This window comes from Diceros bicornis, chromosome 5 (assembly GCF_020826845.1).
Source record: "Diceros bicornis minor isolate mBicDic1 chromosome 5, mDicBic1.mat.cur, whole genome shotgun sequence".
NCBI lineage: Eukaryota > Metazoa > Chordata > Mammalia > Perissodactyla > Rhinocerotidae > Diceros > Diceros bicornis.
Window position 1 is genome coordinate 14,504,702 of NC_080744.1, and position 20,839 is coordinate 14,525,540.

Here is a 20,839-nt window from a genome sequence, read left to right on the forward strand (position 1 = left end):
TAATTTTTTCTTTAATCCCTCCCTTCTTCCTTTTTAGTCATACTGTGGCATACTATCCATCTAAACAATGTTAGACACAACACATTAGAATTTGCAAAATTGAAACTTACCTAGTTAACTCTAGTCAGCTGCTTAAGAGCAATTGATGCTCACCTCATTCAATTACACTTAGACATTCCAGTTTTGTTTACTTGGGAAAATTTATTCTGTACTTTAATTATTATGCTTACTCACTTTATGGTGCGTATGGTAAAGAAACTCTGTAACTTTCTGAAATTTGGTCAATTGACAGCCTGGGTCAGCTGAGTGCTCTTGCAGAAAAATCACAAAATTCATGTAGATTCGCACCATCTACAGGTAAATTTAAAATCTCGGTTGAATCCTCAGCTGATTAGAAGTTCTTTCACGTGTTTTAGCTCAGCACCTCCTCTGTTCTCCACAACAGCTCTCTGAATCTTTGCTGCTCCGGTCTGTTTCCTCTTTGCCTTTTAGGCATCTCAAACTTAAGAATGCTTTCTCCAGACTATCTTACATCTTTCTTTTTGTTCCCTGTTTTCAGGGAACTGTACCATAATATTCAAATAAGAAACCTGAAGCCACTGTTAACTACTTCCTTTAATTCCTTTGCTCCTGAAATACCAGTAACTATCAAGTTCTCTCCCTCAGAGCCTTGTAACTCAAGTTCTCATTTTGTCTGACTTGCACTATTGTATCTATAACTAGCATTTGAGCGTTTACTGTGTCCAGGCACTGTGCTAAGTGCTCTATATGCATATTTGTCAGTCCTGGAAGAGTACTGTTATTCTTATTTATCAAGAAGAACCTGAGCCTTAGAAAGGTTAATGGGATTTGTACAAGGTCATCCAGCCACTACATTGCATGACAGAAAAAATGATTTTTAAGTGAGTGAATGAAGCATGACATGGGCCTATAAATAAAGCTTTTGATACATCTTATTTTTTCTTGAGTTGCTACTGTTAAGCAGAAAAAGAAATTAATAGGCCTTATCTGTGTCTCTCATTGAATACAGGGTTTGAGATGCAAAATTAGTGGGTATTATGGTAGTTAGCAGCTCTCACAGTAGTTCATGTGTTTTGTTTGGACTATATCAAAGATTGTAACCCTTAAATGAAGTTAGTTATGTATTTGATGAGTCTTGAAGGGTTAAATACAGATTTAGTATATAAAAGATATTTTTTAAATTGATATTTAAATATGGTAAGCATTTATTTATCTAAATTTTTTAATTTTAAAATGATTTATCATTTAAGGCTATTTTGCAGTAACTTTTAATATACACTTCTAATTCTTTTAGGTGCTGTGAAGTGCTTTGAGATGAGGAATGTCTAGATTCTTAGGTTCTATTGTTCAGCTCATTAACGTCCTTTCCCTTCCTTTTTTTTTTTTTGGTGAGGAAAATCAGCTCTGAGCTAACATCCATGCCAATCCTCCTCTTTTTTTGCTGAGGAAGACTGGCCCTGTGCTAACATCTGTGCCCATCTTCCTCCAGTTTATATGGGATGCCACCACAGCATGGCCTGACAAGCAGTGCATCGGTGCGCACCTGGGATCTGAACCCCGTGCCTCCAGCAGTGGAGCGCACGCACTTAACTGCTACGCCACGGGGCCGGCCTACCTTCCTTTTAATTTGAATATGAGCTACCTGCATATTTTGTGGCTAATTTGTTACCTTGAGTACAAAGCAAATTAATTCAGAATCCCAATTAGCATAGCAACTATTTTGCCTATTGTGTGTAGCATTTAGAGCAAGATTTCCATCGGTGGGTCCCACTCATGCCACTTAATAGCAAGCTCATCACAAAATATAATTGAATTTGGCCATAGGAGTAATCAGTCATAATTTCTGCCTAAATAGACTGTCCCTTATCCCTTGAATGTAGGTACTTGGGATAGACCTTTGATATAGGAAAAGTGAGTAGGCTGGTCAATTCTTTTGTTCAGATATTTTTAACCTGTTTGTGCTTCTCAGAGAATCTGAGCCTTCAGTATACATCAACATCATAAAATGCCTAGTTGTTTGTAGATTGCTACTGCTGTATCCTGAGATATCAGGAAGGGTGAGACAGTCATCTTTGGACCTTTACTCTGTTATTTTTATTAATTCCCTTACTTAAGTGAATAAGAAATTTACTCCTCAGTTGCTCCCTGCCAACAAAACATAATCTGGATTTTCTCATGTTTCAGTAGGTGGATTGAAGGGAAGGGAATGGAACAATTATTTACTGGGCATTTTCCATGAGTCTTATTTATTCCTCAGAACTATTCTGTAAGGGTAGATGGTCAAATTCTTATATCATTGAGGAGAAATGGAAGTTTAGAGTTAGAAAATTTGCCCAGCATCACATAGTTCATAATATCTGCAAGATATACTAAGGCAGCCTATTTAAAAATAAGTCTAGGTGCTCAAAATGATCAGCACCGTCTTGTGGGAGCGTGTGTGTGTTAAAATATATATAACATAATTTTAACTGTACGATTTAGTGGCGTTAACTACTTCCACAGTGTTGTACAACTATCACCACTATTTCCAAAAATTTTTCATCACCTCAAACAGCAACTCTGTACCCATTAAGTAATAATTCTCCATTCCCTCCTCCCTCTACCCCTAGTAACCTCTATGTGTCTATGAATTTACCTAGTCTAGATATTTCACCTAAATGGAATCATACAATATTTGTCCTTTTGTGTCTGGCTTATTTCACTTAGTATAATTTTTCAAGGTTGTTGCATGTTGAGATTTATTACAGAGCCTTCGATAGACCTATCTAAATATACTTTAGAATGAGATGAGGCTAATTTTTGTGATCATTCTGTGTTATGGCTGAATATTCCATTGTATGCATATACCACATTTTGTTTATCCGTTCGTCTCTTGATAGACACTTGAGTTGTTTCTACCTTTTTTGGCTATTATGAGTAATGCTGCAATGAATATTGGCGTACAGGTATCTGAGTCCTTATTTTAAAGTCTTCTGGGTGTATACCTAGGAGTGGAATTGCTGGGTCGTATGATAATTCGATGTTTAACTTTTTGAGGAACTGCCAAACTGCTTTTCACAGCGGCTGTGCCATTTCACATTCTTAACCAGTGATGAATGAGGATTCCAATTTGTCCACATCCTCACCATCACTTATTTTTTGGTTTTTTGATTATAGCCATCCTACTGTGTATAAAGTGGTATCTCATTGTGGTTTTGATTTGCATTTCCCTAATGACTAATGATGTTGACTATCTTTTCACGTGCTATCATTTGTAAATCTCCCTTGGAAGATATACAAACCGTGTACCAATCTTTAAATTGGGTTGTCTTTTTGTTCAGTTATGAGAGTTTTTTGTACATTCTGATCATCAGAGTTATAAAAATGGAATATTTTGATACATTTGGGGGAGCATATTGATTATTTTTTTCAAAGCCAAATGCCATATTAGTAAAAGTATGGAATTAAAGGCTTGACTTTTTGTGAGGTTGCCTTCCCTCAGAACAACATATTATTAGCTCACTCATCATTCTGGGCATTGACTGCAGAATCTGATTGAACTAAGCAGTAACTCCGTTATTTACCTTTATTTGTCAGCTTTTTTGGTAGGCATTGGTCAAGGTTTTAGGAAGCAGGTCACTTATTTATTTTGAGGAATGGCATTAACACCTTAAACATATGCTTCTTAAACTAAGCTTGTGAAAGAGACTATGAAAAATTGCTCCTCCTCTTCTCGTCACAAAGCCATGGACATAGCAGCCTTAGTATTTTAGTGCCCTCTAACTCAGAGAGCTTAACACTTTGCAGAACTCTCTACCATCTTTGCCAAAATTGGATTCTAGAGTAATGATCTGAAGTCATTAATTTTCTCACTCAGCTGCTTACTGTGAGATTTATGACAGAACCTTTCATATAACTATCTAAATATACTTGAGAATGAGATAAGGCGAATTTTTGTAATCATACTACTAGGATACTTTGTGTAGATTATATAATAAAGAATACTTTAAATTTAGAATTCTTCACTTATTTTGTGAACCTACAAGCAAATTTTATTTTAAAAATTGACTTCTTGGTTATTATTTATAGCACCAGATAAGGTTTGGACTATATTTTAGAGAAGATAATTTGCATCATATAAAATGGAGGTAAAGAGATTTAGGGTTTTTGTCTGGTAGTCCTTCTCTGAAATATAACATAACACATCATGTATCTGCTCTTAGTGTTCCTTTCTTTATTCATCTCTTATGTTTGCCCATCAAGAATGGGTTCGGTAGTGTTATACTTATGTCCACTCTTGTTTCTTTCTCCCAAAAGTTACTAATAGATTTAAAGAAAATTTGTATTTGAAAATCCTAACAACTTGTTAAGACCACAAACTGTATAATTACTTGATACAAATTTCCTTTCTTAAAGATTTGCAGTCACAGATTCTCTGAAAATTGAACTACGTTGATAGACAGTCCTGACTAAAATATTCACTAGCTTACCATCTGATTTCAGTAGGTAGTTGGCAGGTAGGTGAGTTTGTTTAGTTGTTTTTAGGATTTGTAGAAGAAAGAAACTAAACATGGTATTTGTAGCAGCTCAGATTAAGTAGGTAAATGACAGTTCCCAGTAATATAAAGTATTCTGCTGTTTTGATTTAAGGATATAAAAATTTAAGATCTGGGCCAGTCCCAGTGGGCTAGTGGTTAAGTTTGGCACACTCCGCTTCGGTGGCCCGGGTTTGGTTCCTGGGCGGGGACCTACACCACTAGCCTGTCAGTGGCCGCGTGGTGGCAGTGGCTCACATACAAAAAGAGGAAGATTGGCAACAGATGTTAGCTCAGGGCGAATCTTCCTCAGCAAAAAAAAATAATAATAAAAATAAAGAATAAAAAAATAAACAATCGGGCTGCTTCTCAACAATGGATAGAGTTGTATGGAGCCATCTCTAGGCAGATAGTATTTAAAGTTAAAATACATTATAAAATATTATTATCCTGGCCTGAAACTAGTACATGAACAAGATACATTTTTGTAACATCTTATATCCTGGTGCTAATCTATAGAAGCACAAGGAAAATTAATTATTTTAGGAATCTCTTGAGGAATATGTATCCAGTTTCTAAATATTATATGCACTGAATTTCTTCATGCAATGTAATCTGGCTGTAATGATAACCTGCCTAATTATTAGTAAGATTATGGAATCTGAGTGTTATTTTTAAAGAAGTAGACCTAATTGTTTTGCTAATTGTAGTCGTGTGAAATTTTAATGCATGAGAAATAAGGTTAGCATTTTAAATTTCCAAAATAATACTACCATGAGTAACCATCTTTGCTGAAAGCTTAATCCTTTGGTGAGTTGTCATTGCAGCATAGTTATAGCAAATAGACCTTTATGTTGAAAGTATAGTTTTATTTTATTTTTTGTCATTTCTGTTGTGCTGATATAGAAAACATTTTAACTTCTGACTTCTTATTATCAAATGTTGTTCACAGCAACAAAAACAACTTCCATTATGATAAAATAAAAGTAGAACTAAAACTTACATATATAACTACACATATTGAAATATGATATATTTATAAAATAAGTGATAAAATTTTGTTGTGAATAAATAATTGAAACAGTGATCTAATTTCTGTAAACGTAATATTTGGTGTTAGTATGTTATTATAGAACTAATAACAGATCTCTTAATGGTAAGTCACAGTCATGGTTGAGATCACTAGATTCAACTTAGTCTTTCAGCTATTTAGGCCTAGGCTTTGGGAAGCAAGGGAGGAAAATGATTAAAATAGAGGTTCTTTTTATTTATTTTTTTAAATTTTATTTATTTATTTTTCCCCCAAAGCCCCAGTAGATAGTTGTATGTTATAGCTGCACATCCTTCTAGTTGCTGTATGTGGGACCCGGCCTCAGCATGGCCAGAGAAGCGGTGTGTCGGTGCGCGCCTGGGATGCGAACCCGGGCTGCCAGTAGCGGAGCATGCGCACTTAACCGCTAAGCCACAGGGCCGGCCCTAGAGGTTCTTTTTAATATTAGCCTTGAAGTTCCCTTCTTATAGGTGAATCCACATTATAAGAAGCAGTTTCTCTTGGTCTCCAATAATGGTACTTCCTTGGAAAGAATCCAATTGTGATTTTATCTATACAGAGTTTTGTGTAAGAATATTTGCAGTGATTAGAACAAAGATTTTTATTCTATTGCTTTATCTTCACAAATGGATTTCATGACTTAGCAAAAAAAAGATAATTTTTTATACATGAAAAATCACGTGTTTTTAGCCTTAAATCCAATAAGATAAGGTCCATAAACAAGTTTTCTGTAAACAAATAATATATAAATAAAATAAATATATTTATATATTTATAATTATGACTTAGAATATATATTTAAGTGCAATGTGTATTATACTTGATCAATCCCTTATATGTACAAAAGGGTGGTAATTAATTGCTAAGTTTGCACCCATCCAAAAAATGATATTAAGATAAAAACTTAATCAAGTCTATTGTTCTTGAGGGACTGTTGCTGATTCATTAAAGCTCACTTTTCTTTTTCCCCCATTTCATTTCAAGAAATTCCTTTATTGGAAACTCCCATCAAGACTGCTGTCTAAACACTTAGAGTTCTCTCTTTGATCTGTTCTTTTGGAGCAGTGCTTTTCAAACTGCAGGGTATAGCCTATTGTAGGTTGTGAAATTAATATAATAATGAACTTTAATAGAATAGAAAATGTTAGACTGTATTCCATATAGTAAGGGTGAATGTTTAAATATATCTCCTGGTTTATGTGTGTACTGGGTCTCACTGCAAAGATACTTGGCCCTCTAACTTGGAATTTAATGCTGTTACAGGTGAATACTTCAGTTTTGTTTGTGTGCTTGTCTCATGCATCTCTTTTGTGTTGAGCCCCCCCCGACCCCAACTCTTGTGTACTGTATTTACATCACTTTGATTCTATCTTACCCTCATTGCAGAATGTTTCTCTTTATCATCCTTTCATATCATTTTCTTCTCTTCTCTGTAACCCCCGCTTAACATCCCCTTTACATATATGCTTGCCTTCTCAGAGGCGGCTTCTCCAGAATCCAACTGCTTTACTCTAACGGCACGGCTACCGTCTTAGTCTTGACTGCCGTCAGTTCTCAGTTTGTTGCATTAGCTTTCTAGCTGGTATCCCTGTTTGCACCCTTTACTCATAGTCTTTTCCCCACATGGCAGACAGAGTGATCCTTCTTAAGAGTAAGTGCAATCATTATCACCCCGTTATTCAAAATCCTTTAGTGTCTTTTCTCAGGGTAAAATCCAAAACCTTTAATGATGGCCTATAATCTGGCCCTGCTGCTGTCTCTCTGACTGAATCATCTTTTGTTCTCCTTATTTATTCTGTTTCTTCTGCAAGCCGTGCATACTTCCACCTCAGGGCCTTTATACAGTCTTTTCTTTCTTTCTTTAAACTCATATCCCCAAAATTTCCTCATAGGTTGCTCCCTCATTTTTTTCAGATCTCTGCTTAAATGTCAACTTCTTGGAAGGCCTACCTGGTCAGTTTATTGGGGACCATCACTCTATATAAAATAGAGGCCCGCCCTCCACCCTGCACTCTGTTCCCTTTGGAGCACTTACCACCTACCTTGTTGTGTATTTTTTTTTGTTTGCCTGTATCTCCCCACTATGTTTCTAGTTTGTTCACTACTGAATCATCAGTGTTGAATATTTGGCACATTGTTGGCTCTTAACTATTTATTGAATTGATGGATGGATGGATAAAGGGATGAATGAATGCACTCTCAAAGGGAAGAAAAGATGAGAAGTTGGTACGGGTAGTGATTAAATGTGTAGCCTCTTTGCCAGTTCATAAAACAGGCTAAACTATATTATCTCCACTTTTGCTCTTGGATTACATAGGTATGAAGAAGAAAGTCTAAAAGCAAATCCAAGAGCCTATTTGTTTGTTTACAAATTTATCTAACCTGAACCAGGTATTCTGTGCTTATTCATCTCTAATTAATTTCTTTGTCCAAGGAAAATTTATTGAATAAGTGATCAAAGTACCTACCTAACATAAAGTAGTGCTTTGTAATGTTTTACCTAATAGAATGGTGAGGGATATCAGTAACTTATAAAATCCTAGTTAAAATAAAACTGCACTAGATTTCGTTATAGTATGTTCTTAGAAACTAGATTTCCATTTAAAATATCAGTTTTCCAAACAAATTATTAACTGATTTGTGTCTTTGCTCTTTTTTAGGAAGAAAAAAGATGCAATTGATCCCTTATTATTCAAGTACAAGGTGCAACCCACTAAAAAAGAATTGTATGAGTGTGCTATTGTTAAAGCAACACAAATCAGGTAAAACTTGGTGTCTTCTCTATGCTGGTTGGAAGTAGAATAATTATGTTAGATTAACAAGATTCGATGTAGAATAAATGGGTACTGTTGCAAGTGGTTGCCTCCCTTTTTAAAATTAGTGTACATTTATATGCTCTTAGACTGATAAAGTGAATCCTGATGGACTCGTTGAGCCCTTTGTTTAAATTAGTAACTAACCCCAAATAATCTTCGCATCTAAGAAATTAAGAAGGATCCTGTTTATGAAGTACTCCTCATGAGAGAACTCAATTTTCAAAGTTGAAAAATCTGTTGATGCTTGCAAATATGTCACATTTGTAATATTTTATTCGTTAGACACAAACATCTGATCAGTCTCCTCCCAGTCTTTAAGAAAGTTAAATAATAAAAAATGAATATTGGGCTGACCTGGTGGTGTAGTGATTAAGTTCGCTCACTCCACTTTGGCGGCTCGGAGTTCTCAGGTTCAGATCCTGGGCGTGGACCTACATACCACTTATCAAGCCATGCTGTGGCAGGCATCCCACATATAAAGTAGAGGAAGATGGGCACAGAGTGTTACCCCAGGGCCAATCTTCCTCAGCAAAAAGAGGAAGATTGGCGACAGATGTTAGCTCAGGGCTGATCTTCCTCACCAAAAAAAAAAAAAAAAAAAATGAGTATCTTTAAAAATTCCTGTTTGAGTCCTAATCCAAAGAGAGAGGTAGTGAGTAGTTAATATTTAAAAGAACTGGCTCTAGGTTACATAGATGTAGTTGAGGGAAATTCCTGTTGTTGCCTGTTGATGTTAGGCTCTTAGTCTTCTGAAAGGAAGTTGACATTATCAGCCAACTCTCAACCTGCCATCTAGGAGTCAGTCTTGCATTTCATTTGATATAAAATAATTTTTTTTTTTCCTCGAGGAAGATCAGCCCTGAGCTAACATCCATGCCAATCCTCCTCTTTTTGCTGAGAAAGACCGGCCCTGAGCTAACATCTGTTGCAAATCCTCCTCCTTTTTTTCCCCCAAAGCCCCAGTAGATAGTTGTATGTCGTAGTTGCACATCCTTGTAGTTACTGTATGTGGGACGCCGCCTCAGCATGGCCGAACAAGCGGTGCGTCGGTGCGTGCCCAGGATCCGAACCTGGGCCGCCAGTAGCAGAGCGCACGCGCTTAACCGCTAAGCCACGGGGCCGGCCCTGACATAAAGTAATTTTACTTATTCTCTTATCCCTGTTGCCCTGTATATACTCAGGAGTCCAAAGGAAAGCGATAATAATATGTGTCGAGTGAATCTTAAGTCAGATATATTACTTTCTGTAACTATATGGAGGTGTATATAGTTTTTCGTTTGGTTGGTTTTTTTGGCCCATCATTAATTTAAGATCTCTGGAGCATTCTACATTTTATTGTATATTGAAAAATAGTATTCCCAAGATAATGCTCATGGATTATTCAAACTTTTGAATTTGTTCAGTTTATGGGCAAATAAATAGCATAGTTGGGACAGCCACTATTTTCCTTATTCATAGTTGAGTTTTGTCTTTTTTTTTGCCTTTAGTTCATGATATATTCTTTATATACTGTAATTCCCTATTTAATATTTTTCATTTTTCCGTTTACTTTTTGGCTTATATGTTAAATACAATCCTACTAGATCTTGGTTGCAGTCTTATTAACTCATTTCCTTCTTGAATGGTGAGCCAAGGAATTATGGGTGAGAAAGTTATACTCGATAATAGAAGACTTAAATGATTTTCAGCTCTTTGTTAGCATCAGAAGATAGTACTAATCCTATAATAAAGAGTTGGTAATATTCCTATAGGGAAGACTTGATGGGCTAGAGTAGCACTGACAAGTAGAACTTTCCGCAATGATGGCAATGTTGTAAGTGTGCTGACCTGCCACATGTGGTCATTAATCACTTGACATGTGGCTAGCAGTAGTGAGGAACTGAATTTTTAATTTTATTTATTAAAAAACATGTGGCTAGTGGGTGCCATATAGGACCATACAGTTCTTGAGGACTAGTATATTTGTTCAATAGTCAACAGATAATTACCTTCTCCTTGTCAGCTGTATGGTGCTAGGATACAGCAGGAAACCAGAATCCTTTCTCTCATATAGTTCTTTCTATAGTCTAGGAAAAGAATATACATTTCTGGGAGGGCTACTACTTAAAAGTTCCTAAATTGTTTATTCACTCATAGAAGCTTTTAACTTGGCTTTTTCTTGAAAGGAATATATTGAATTCAGTTAAAACGTTTACTTTCTTTCCAGAACTTTTCCAGAAGTACTTTGTTGTTTATTGGTTTTGTTTGTGGTGGTGTTTGTTACTCTTGTGGTTGCTGTTTTTGAATTTTGGGGCAAGGGAGAATCAGAAATACTATATTTTTAGAATCTTAATAATTCTAATTCTCTTTGATTTTAATCCCATGAATTTGTTGCCTGCCATATGAAGTTTAAATATAAAATATTTTAGAATTTGATAAAACTCATGTTCAACTCTGTTCACAATATCCATTTGCATGTTGATTTTACTTAGTGTTATATGGCACCTGGTAGTTGATTTTAATTTTTTAAAGAATTTTAATGGAGATACTTAGAGGAATGATCATCTAATTTTATAAAACTTGATTTACTCTCCATAGTATACTTTCCTTGATGTTTATTTGATTTCTAAGTGGTTCCTAAGCAACAAATGCATATACTATTTTTGTAATGGACTTTTATAATAGATCCACTCAAATAGATCTTATAACATTCTATGTAAATACTTCTGTATAAGGTTTCTCGTAACTTCCACATAAATACTATTGGAAAATGAGATGTCCTTCTTTTCCTATGCTTGAAATTGAGGTTATAGATTTACAGAGATTATGGAGTTCGGATTGAATTCCTTGATACTAATGCTTTCCTCTTTCTCCTCCTTTTTCCTCTGTAGCCGGAGAAAACACCTATTTTCTCGTGATAAACTGAAGCTTTTTCTGAAGCAACACTGTGAACCACAAGATGGAGTCATTAAAATTAAGGTAATCAAAACAGTGAAATTATTTTTTGGAACGAAGACAAAAAAGACAGAAATGAGTAGTGTTGTAAAGTTGTAACTTGGCAGAAATGTTATTTCAAAGTTGGTTGAAAATAGCTCTCTTTTTATCTGGAGCCAATTTTTAGTAATTTTCTTTACATTTATTGGATTAAATACTGTTTTTGCAATGGCTAGAACTGCTAGGTGGCTCAGGTACTACCAGTTTTTTTTCCTTGTAAAAAAAAAAAAAAAATCAACCAGCACAGGTGAGAATAGATGGAAAACTTGGGGAAAAAAAAAGTTATGGAGGTGGGACAACTATCATGTTCTAATAGTGTGGTTCTGGCTCACAAAAATGGAGTCAAAGAACAATGCTAAAACAGAGCCTACTAGAGAGGAGAACAGTATGTGCAATGAAAAGAACATCAGAGACCAGTACTAAGCAGACAAGTTATATTTTATTAATAACCATTAAGAGGGGAAAAATAAAGTTTAGAAGCCTCATTAAGTTGTACATTAAAAAGTTAAATGGTAAAACTAATTTTTAAAAATGAGAAATATTTAACTCACATTGGGAGAGAGAAATGCTGTCTAATTTAAAAAGCAATAGACTGGGTTAGAGGTATGCATGTGTCATAAATCAGCTACTGTATGCTTAAGATTTGTGCATTTCATTATATGGAAATGTTACATCAAAAGAAAAAAATGGAAAAAAGAATATGTGAGTTTACTTTATGTGAAAAGTAGCATTTCAAATCTCTAGAGACCAAGATAGATCACTTGGTTAGCTATTTGGAAAAATAAAGTCACATCTAACTCAAAAAAAAAAAGGAAATGAAACAAATCTTAATGTTATGCATGCTGAAGTATTCAGGAGGAGCTATAGAAAAGGAATAGCAAGGATGAGATTTATTTGAGAATATAAACTTATGTAAGTTTAAAAATGTCATGAATAGATTTCAAAGGGCAAGTGCTGGAGGAAAAATACTTTCAGTGAATACTATGAGGAGCTCAAACAATTAGAAAACATAAGCACTCCAGGAGAAAAATAGACAAATGGACATGATCAAAATTCACAGTGGATGAAATACAAAAACTTGAAAACATAAAATAATCTGAAAGAAATAATGTTTTTTAATGTGAGCATATTTATATATTTATCTTGATAAGAGGAGAATGCTTAAATTATGCTCTGTCTATAGAATTGAATATCAGGTAGGCATGTAAAATGATGCTTACAAAAAGTTAATGATTTAGATACTTGTGATAAGCGACTTCTAGAACAGTGCCTGGCACTTGGTGGGCAGTCACTGGATATAAGAATAGTTGTATATGTGTATCATAAATAGCCAATTGGCCAATTTCCCTAATTTAGAAAGATCTCTTACACGTCAATGAACAAAAACAACCCAGTTGGGGAAAAATAGTGAAGGACGTTAGCAGTTATTCACCATGGAAAATAGTCAATAAACGTGAAAAGAAGTTCAACTTTACTTGATAAATAAATGAAAATTAAGGTGACAGTAAACATTTTTCTCTTAAGAGTATAATGAAAGATTGTCGTTGGATATTCTGGTGTATTTGCACACACATATGTAAGCACACATGCACACACACACCCCCCCAAAACAACAAGTTTGATACCCAGTGCAATGAGTGTAGACTGTTGTTAGGAGTACCTACAAGTACACAAAGCTGTAGGTATTTATGTTTACTGTATGTGTTGTGTGTGTGAATAAGGAACCTTGGCAATTAATGTATTAAAGCCTATTTTGACCTTTTTTTGAGTATATATATTTAAGAAGAAACTACCTATATGCTTTATAGTCATATGTAAAGGTCAATTCTTTATATTCAGGATTTATGTGGGATAGTAGATGACCATCTTAATGGAATTTACTTTAATATAAATCCTAATAGATCTTGATTTATTATGATGACAGAACTGATTGAATTTTAGGTATTAAAAGCTGTATTCTATCAGAAATAAAAATATTATACAGAAAATAGCATATATTTTAGAATATAGAAATATTCCTGTTTTGTTAATAAAGTTTTGTATCGTTATTTTCTTATACATTTCCTGAAAGATATTTCTGTAAATAGCACATGTTTTCTTTGAGAGAAAGAAAGAATGATGGTCTTGGCCATTAGACCAAAAACAATCTTCAGAATTGCTAATCAAATACTACAAGTCTTGAGTTGGACGTGGAAGAAAGGTGAACAAGTTCTGAATACAAAGTAAAAGGAGAGAAACTCTTTCGAGTTTAGCCGTTGTCCTAGAACCACACCACTTCTGGCGAAAATGAGATTGACTTCCCTGAACTTCAATTCTGAGTTGAAACTTTATAGGAATTTGTCAATATTTCTGCTTTTATCCAGACCAACTTTAACATTTGATACATAAAGTATTTAAGTTATTACCCCAAACTGGGGGGAAAATCTAAATGTTCAGCAGTTAGAAAAGGGTTAAGAAAAATTTATTGGGTTAATACAGTGGATTTTTAACGTTAAATATATGGATTATTTATTTACATAGAAAGTTACATAGAAAAATTAGTCAAAAGCAAAGCAAACAAAAAAAGATTACTGTATAAATGTAATTTTGAAATAGTTTTAGAATTCAAAACACTGTTGAGGGCCAGCCCCGTGGCTTAGCGGTTAAGCGCGCACAGTCCGCTACTGGCGGCCCGGGTTCGGATCCCGGGTGCGCACCGACGCACTGCTTCTCCGGCCATGATGAGGCTGCGTCCCACATACAGCAGCTGGAAGTATGTGCAACTATGACATACAACTACTGGGGCTTTGGGGAAAAAAAGGAGGAGAATTAGCAATGGATGTTAGCTCAGAGCCAGTCCTCCTCAACAACAACAAAAAAAAGGAGGATTAGCACGGATGTTAGCTCAGGGCTGATCTTCCTCACAAAAAAAAACAAAAAAACAAAACCAAAAAAAACACTGTTGAAACATTCTTGAGTATTTTATGGTGAAGTAATCCTTTGAACTGTGTTTTTCTTTCTGATAAAGCTGATTAATTGTATAGTTTTTAAAAGGATCAAGTAAACCAACTAAAATGTATATTACTACATAATAACACATGAAATTTTAATGCTTTTGACCTGGTCTTTAACAGCAGTTGTGTGACATGCTACAGCACATCTATATATGATTTACCTAATGTGTTATTATTGTACCCTGTGTCTTTTGTTATGAAGGCATCATCTCTTTCAACATATAAAATAGCAGAGCAAGATTTTTCTTATTTCTTCCCTGATGATCCGCCCACGTTTATCTTCAGTCCTGCTAACAGAAGAAGAGGGAGGCCTCCCAAACGAGTATCTGTCAGTCAGGTAAGTAGAGAATATATAAAAACTACATCGTAGCTCTTAATAAAACTATTCAAGATCAAGAGCCGTGTTTGGCTCTCCTCACCCCCACAGGCTGTAGGAAGGAACACGTTCCTTCACACGCACAAAATGTGTGTACTGTATGTTGATAACTGCTCAGCAGTGAAGCTTATTGAAGTTTCAAGTGTGAATGAGACATGGCTCTCATGCCACAGGGATTTCACCCCAAAGTGGAACAAGCGTATAAGCAATTACTAAAATGTGAAGCAGGATGAAATACAGGGAATAAGTTATGGGGTTGAAGTGTAAAGAGCATTTAAAAGATAAAAATAAGAATAGCACATTAAGCAGGTTAGAGACACTCTAATAAGAAGTAAAGTAAAAATAAACTTTTGACGTTGTTTAACGTTGGCCACAAAAATGTTTCTGCCATCTCTTTTCTTTGCCTCTTTCATATTTGATGTCTACACCATCTAGTTTATAAGGTACCCTGGAAGATTTTTTGTGTTTCTGATGCATATTTTTAAGGCTCTCTTTATATATTACCAGTCGTTTTTCTTGAGAGGTTTTTGTAGTAATTTGTAGAATTAACTCATATTCTGTATGTTACCATGCATAGAGTTATTAAAAGTTCAGTTATGCTTTAGAATAAAACTTAATTTTAGTATAAAGAAAGTGTAGTTGGGCCGGCCCCGTGGCTTAGCGGTTAAGTGAGTGCGCTCCGATGCTGGTGGCCCGGGTTCGGATCCCAGGTGCACACTGATGCACTGCTTCTCCGGCCATGCTGAGGCCACGTCCCACATACAGCAACTAGAAGGATGTGCAGCTATGACATACAACTATCTACTGGGGCTTTGGGGGAAATAAAGAAAGAAAGAAAGAAAGAAAGTGTAGTTGATGAGGGCTTAAATTTTTTGGTTTTTATTCTTACTGGAAGAACGGGGCAGATCTTGTGTTGCGTAAAGTTGTGGTTCTACAACTTTAGTTTCTTGGTTTGCTTTTTAGGAGGACAGCGTTGCTAATAAACAGACTATTGCAGGTTATAGGAACAAAGCTACTAAAGAAAGAGAGAAACTTTTGAGACAAGAAGAAATGAAGTCACTGGGTAAGTCTTAACATTCTCTCCAAAAACTGTTTAGGGACAGGAAAGACTATTTCTCTGTACCTGGGTAGGGGATGTTTCTAAAATGGCATATTTCTGGTTTATTTTTTTTTAAGCATAAATGGTTTTTCCCCTCAGGTATCTATTGATTTTTATGATAAATGAGACCTCTGCTCATCTCTTAAACAATACTTGAAGGTATAGCACATCCCCTGTTAAGCTGACCGTATGCTAGATTAAGCACAAGTTGAGTTTCTAGGGTTTACAAGCTGTTTTGGGCTATTTTGTTTGATTCTCGCAGCCTGGTAAAACATTGCTTCCCACACTTGACTATATTATGAGTCACTTGAGAATCTTATTAAAATGAAGATTCTAAATTAATAGGTCTGGTGGGAGAAGAGATTCTGCATTTCCAGCTGAGTGATGCCTTGCTGCTGGTCTTAGGACCACAGCTGGGGCAGCAGGGCTTTCAGAGGCAGGTGTGTGTTTGTCCCGGGGCAGTAGTTGTTCTTAAACCTAACGAACTTGCTTTCCCATTTTAATCACCTGCTGGCTCCCTCCAGGAATTTACAACCTGTGAGTCTGCTGATCTCACTCTACCTTAAAGTATTTCAGGGATTCTTTTGTTACATAAAAAATGTGTTATTTTCTATCTGTGTATAGTTCTAAATTTGATCTTCCCCACAGCCTTTGAAAAGGCTAAATTAAAAAGAGAAAAAGCAGATGCCCTAGAAGCAAAGAAAAAAGAAAAGGAAGATAAAGAGAAAAAGAAGGAAGAATTGAAGAAAATTGTTGAAGAGGAGAGATTGAAGAAGAAAGAAGAAAAAGAGAGACTTAAAATAGAAAGAGAAAAGGTATTCATTTGATATATTAGCTCTGCTCTCTACATGTAGTAAATAGTGCTTTACATATTTAAATTCATAGTTAATTTTCAAACGCTGTTACCACTTTCATTCACATTTGTAGTTGTGCATAGAGCACTGATAAACAGTCTTGGTTTATCTCCCTTTTGCTTTGGAAAATGTAATGAATAATTTAAGGTTCAACATATATATATACATGACTTTACACTGCAGAACCTCTTCTAACGTGCAATTCTGAAGTTGATTTTCTTCATTATCTAGACTTCCAAATTTCGAGAAGATGGTATACATAAAATTTCAAAAATAAAATACATAGTTAGAAAAATACAATAAGATCTGTGACTATCAAGAATTATTACCATATTCTTATTCTCTTTGAAGAATAAAGTATCTGTGATAATAGGGTATTTTGGCAAAGCTTGGGTTATAATCTTTAGTGGTAGATAATCATTAGAGAATTATGTAGCTGGTTTCCTCCAAAGCCAGTCATTATCATTGGTTTTCTGGGATAGTCACAAGTAGCCTTAGGAGATCATGTTACACATTCTGCTTGTTTAAATTCCCCGTAGTTTCTTAAATTATTTCAAATAGGCCATTGTGGTGGAGGTGGAGATGTCTAATACATGTTCCCTCCAGAAAATGTAGAGCACAAAAAGCACTGGTAATCTAAATGGTAACATTTCGAGAGAGCATTGTTAACACTTGGACTAATTATTTCTAGTTTTTATTCTAAGCCTTAAAAAAAGAGATCCAGCATTTATAATTTTGTATACTTTTTTATTGTTTAACATTATTATAAACATTCCTTCATGTTATTAAATTAACTAAGTAAGGTGGAATTTTTAGCGATGCATACTACTTAATAAAATACTTATACGTAAGTGCTTTACAATTTTTGCTCATAAATAATGATACTCTGTTCAGATTTGTGAATAAAAGTCTTTCCTGTTTTTGGATTATGTCCCTGGATAAATTTGTAGAAGTAGGATAATAAGTCGAAGGGTAAGAACATTTAAAAAATTTTCTATACACGTACATAGGTATTTGTTTGCCAAACGTGATGTGCTTATTTACATTCTTAGCAATAGTGAATGAGAATACTCGTCTTATTACATCCTACAAGAATTATTGGGGTGGAGGGGAGTGACTTATTTTGTCAGACTACTCAAAGCACAGGTAATAAGTTCTGTAACTATCTAGTTTTATGTTGAAAATTTGGTAAGTGCCTATCTGTTTACCTTCGGTGTTCCTAAATTTCAAAGGAAGAGAATAATATTAACATGTTAAACATACCTATTGGGAAATAATTATAATAAAATGTTTTACTTACACTCTATTAGAGACTTTTTAGGGTCAGTATTTATCTTGCATTTTTATATAGCAGAAGCAAGAAGTAAGAGTTGCAAAAGACCAAGTATGCAAGAGAAATGGCCTGGATTAAAGGAAAGAGAAGTCCACCAACTAACTATTCTAATATTGCTTTTACTTACTGCTCGCTCTGTGTCCCTAGGCTGTTAGTCAGGTTTAAATGAATCTTGAAAATAACAAATGTATTACAGATATAAAGGGAGGTTTTATTTAGGTACTCTAATAATTTGTTACCTACTCTATCAGGATCTAATTGATTTGAAGTAGGCAGAGAGCTGCTACAGGCAGGGTCAGATTGAATTAATATTTATCCAGGAGCTGCTATGTGTCGGACATTTTCCATCTTTATAGCTGTTCTGTGAGATAGGCATTGTTTTGATCAGTGTTCTGACACTTGAGTGTGCATCAAAATCACCAGAAGGGCTTATTAAAACATCGGTTGCTGGATCCCAACCCCAGAGTTCATGGTTCAGTTTGTCTAGGGTAGGGCCCAAGTATGTGTATTTCTTACAAGTTTCCCAGTGATGCTGATGCTGCCTTATAAATTTCTTATAAGAATTTTTATTAACCTTTTGTTTTAGGAAAGAGAGAAATTACGTGAAGAGAAGCGAAAATATATGGAATACTTAAAACAGTGGAATAAACCCAGAGAAGATATGGAATGTGATGATCTTAAGGTATAAGCATGTTGTGTGATGTTTCACACACCCATGTTCTTCCATGTGCCCTATATGGCTTTGCAGATGAAATCTTTTTTTAACAGTGGCCTCTTCATATTTAACTAGGAAGAAATAGCCAATTAAACAAATGCTGTATTTAGAATTCTAAGGTAGCACTGTTAGTATTTTATAACAAGCCCTAATAATGATTCTTATTCTGTGGAAATAATTGGTCATTTGTGTGATCCTTGATAATCCAATAACTGCTGGGGCCAGGCATGCATTTACCTTGATTACTAGGTAAAGACTCTGCCCACATCCAGAAATGACCAAAGTATCCAAACCAAACTCATTGATTTCAGTTTATAAGCAACCATTTTTAAATCAGCAGATGGTGGATTAATTTTGTTCCATATCCTGAGGAGTTCTGACCTTGAAGGTAATATTGGCACAGCTAATGCCTTGACCTTAGAATCTAGGTTAAAAGTCCCTCTTAACTAGGAAATGCAGCCAGAAATACACTTCAGCCTAAAGTTATGTTCTTAGTTTGGTGAGGAAAAGGTCCCTAGAGACTGTGTTTTAGTAAAGTTGGAATAAGGCCAGGACATGTATAATTTTAAAAGTTCTAAAGGTGATTGTGATAAAAATCCAGGGTTGAGAACCACTAGTCTACATGAAATAATTCTTATTAGGTAAAGACTGTATCATACCTACCTTTTAAAATTTCCTATACTTGACTCAAGTAGTTACATAAATTGTTTAATCTTGCAGGAACTTCCAGAACCAACTCCAGTGAAAACTAGACTACCTCCTGAAATCTTCGGTGATGCTCTGATGGTTTTGGAATTCCTTAATGCATTTGGGGAACTTTTTGATCTTCAAGATGAGTTTCCTGAGGGAGTAACCCTAGGCAAGTGCTATTGCTGTGTTATAGTTCATCCTAAAATTAGTGACTTAAAAAAACAAATTATCTCTCAAAGTTCCGTGGAGTCACTGGACCTAGCTGTGAAGTCCTCCCCTGGGGTCTCTCATGTGGTTACAGTCAGACAGTGGCTGGGACTGGAGTCATCTGAAGGCTTACCTGGCTAGATGTTCAAGATGGCTTCTTCACACACATGCCTAGTGCCTCAGTGCCCCTCCACGTGGCATCCCACTCCATCAGAGTAGCCTGCCCTTCTTATGTGGCTGCTGAGGGCTCTAAAAGGCAAGAAATAGAAACTGCTAGCCTTCTTAAAGTCTGCCCTATTCCAGTGGTCAGGCCTGCTGGTATTGAAGGGAGTGAAGGAATAGACTCCACTTCTTGAAGGTGGCATGGGATGTAAGTGCAGGGAGGGAAGGAATTGTTAGCCATATTTGGAGACAAGTTATCGCCTACCTTTAATTTGTGATTCTGTTTTGCCTCTGTACTTACATACTTTTACTCTGTATACATCATTTATAAGAGCTAAATTAGTATGAAGAAGGCAGGATCCTATTTTGGAGTTTTAGCTGTCAAATAGCGAAATAATTATCTTAAGATCCAAGTAAAGACTCTCAAAGACAGAATTATAATGCCACTCTTATTTTAATAAGAGTGTATTCTTCAGGAGGGCTTTCACATTCCCTCAATTTCTCTTTATGAGCTAGGTGAGGCATGAATCATTGTGCCTTACAGATCAAGAAGGTCTAAACAATGCTGGTTTAGGTAAGAAGTTTAGGTAAGATGAATTAGATAAGACACTTTTATGACTTGGACCCAATATTAGGATTACACCTAACGCTGATGATTACCCCTCCTCTGCACTATTTGGTAAACAGTAATGTCCCACATAGCTCTTAAGAACAGTGGGACAACAATAACAAATCTTTGCATTGTTATTCAAATTAGAATAAAATTATAATTTTTAGTGTGTGCCTTAATTTGCACCTCAAATTTAAACTTACATGAAATATTATATTGATCTACTGAGGCTAATTTGGCTTTCTTGAATGTGGTGATTCTGGCTTATGATTTTATTGTATTTAATCATTTTAAATTGTTTTTTGATTTTGCCTTGGGTAATACTTGGCTCTACTTTGATAAATGGGCACTTAAGAAAATAGTTACACAGGCTATTGTTGATTAAAATGTTTATTATTCCAATGGAGTTGTTTTTTAAGTACATG

General features: G+C 35.3%; 1 protein-coding gene across 2 annotated transcripts in view; it reads left to right on the forward strand.

Moving 5' to 3' along the window:
* BAZ1A (bromodomain adjacent to zinc finger domain 1A) overlaps positions 1–20,839 on the forward strand; it is an 85,469-nt gene that overhangs the window by 32,535 nt on the left and 32,095 nt on the right. For both annotated transcript variants that reach the window (XM_058540732.1, XM_058540733.1), the window contains exons 4-10: positions 8,247–8,348; positions 11,273–11,360; positions 14,571–14,705; positions 15,708–15,807; positions 16,492–16,658; positions 18,617–18,712; positions 19,466–19,604. In XM_058540732.1, coding sequence (XP_058396715.1) covers positions 8,247–8,348; positions 11,273–11,360; positions 14,571–14,705; positions 15,708–15,807; positions 16,492–16,658; positions 18,617–18,712; positions 19,466–19,604 — 827 coding nt within the window. The remainder of the gene's footprint in view (positions 1–8,246; positions 8,349–11,272; positions 11,361–14,570; positions 14,706–15,707; positions 15,808–16,491; positions 16,659–18,616; positions 18,713–19,465; positions 19,605–20,839) is intronic.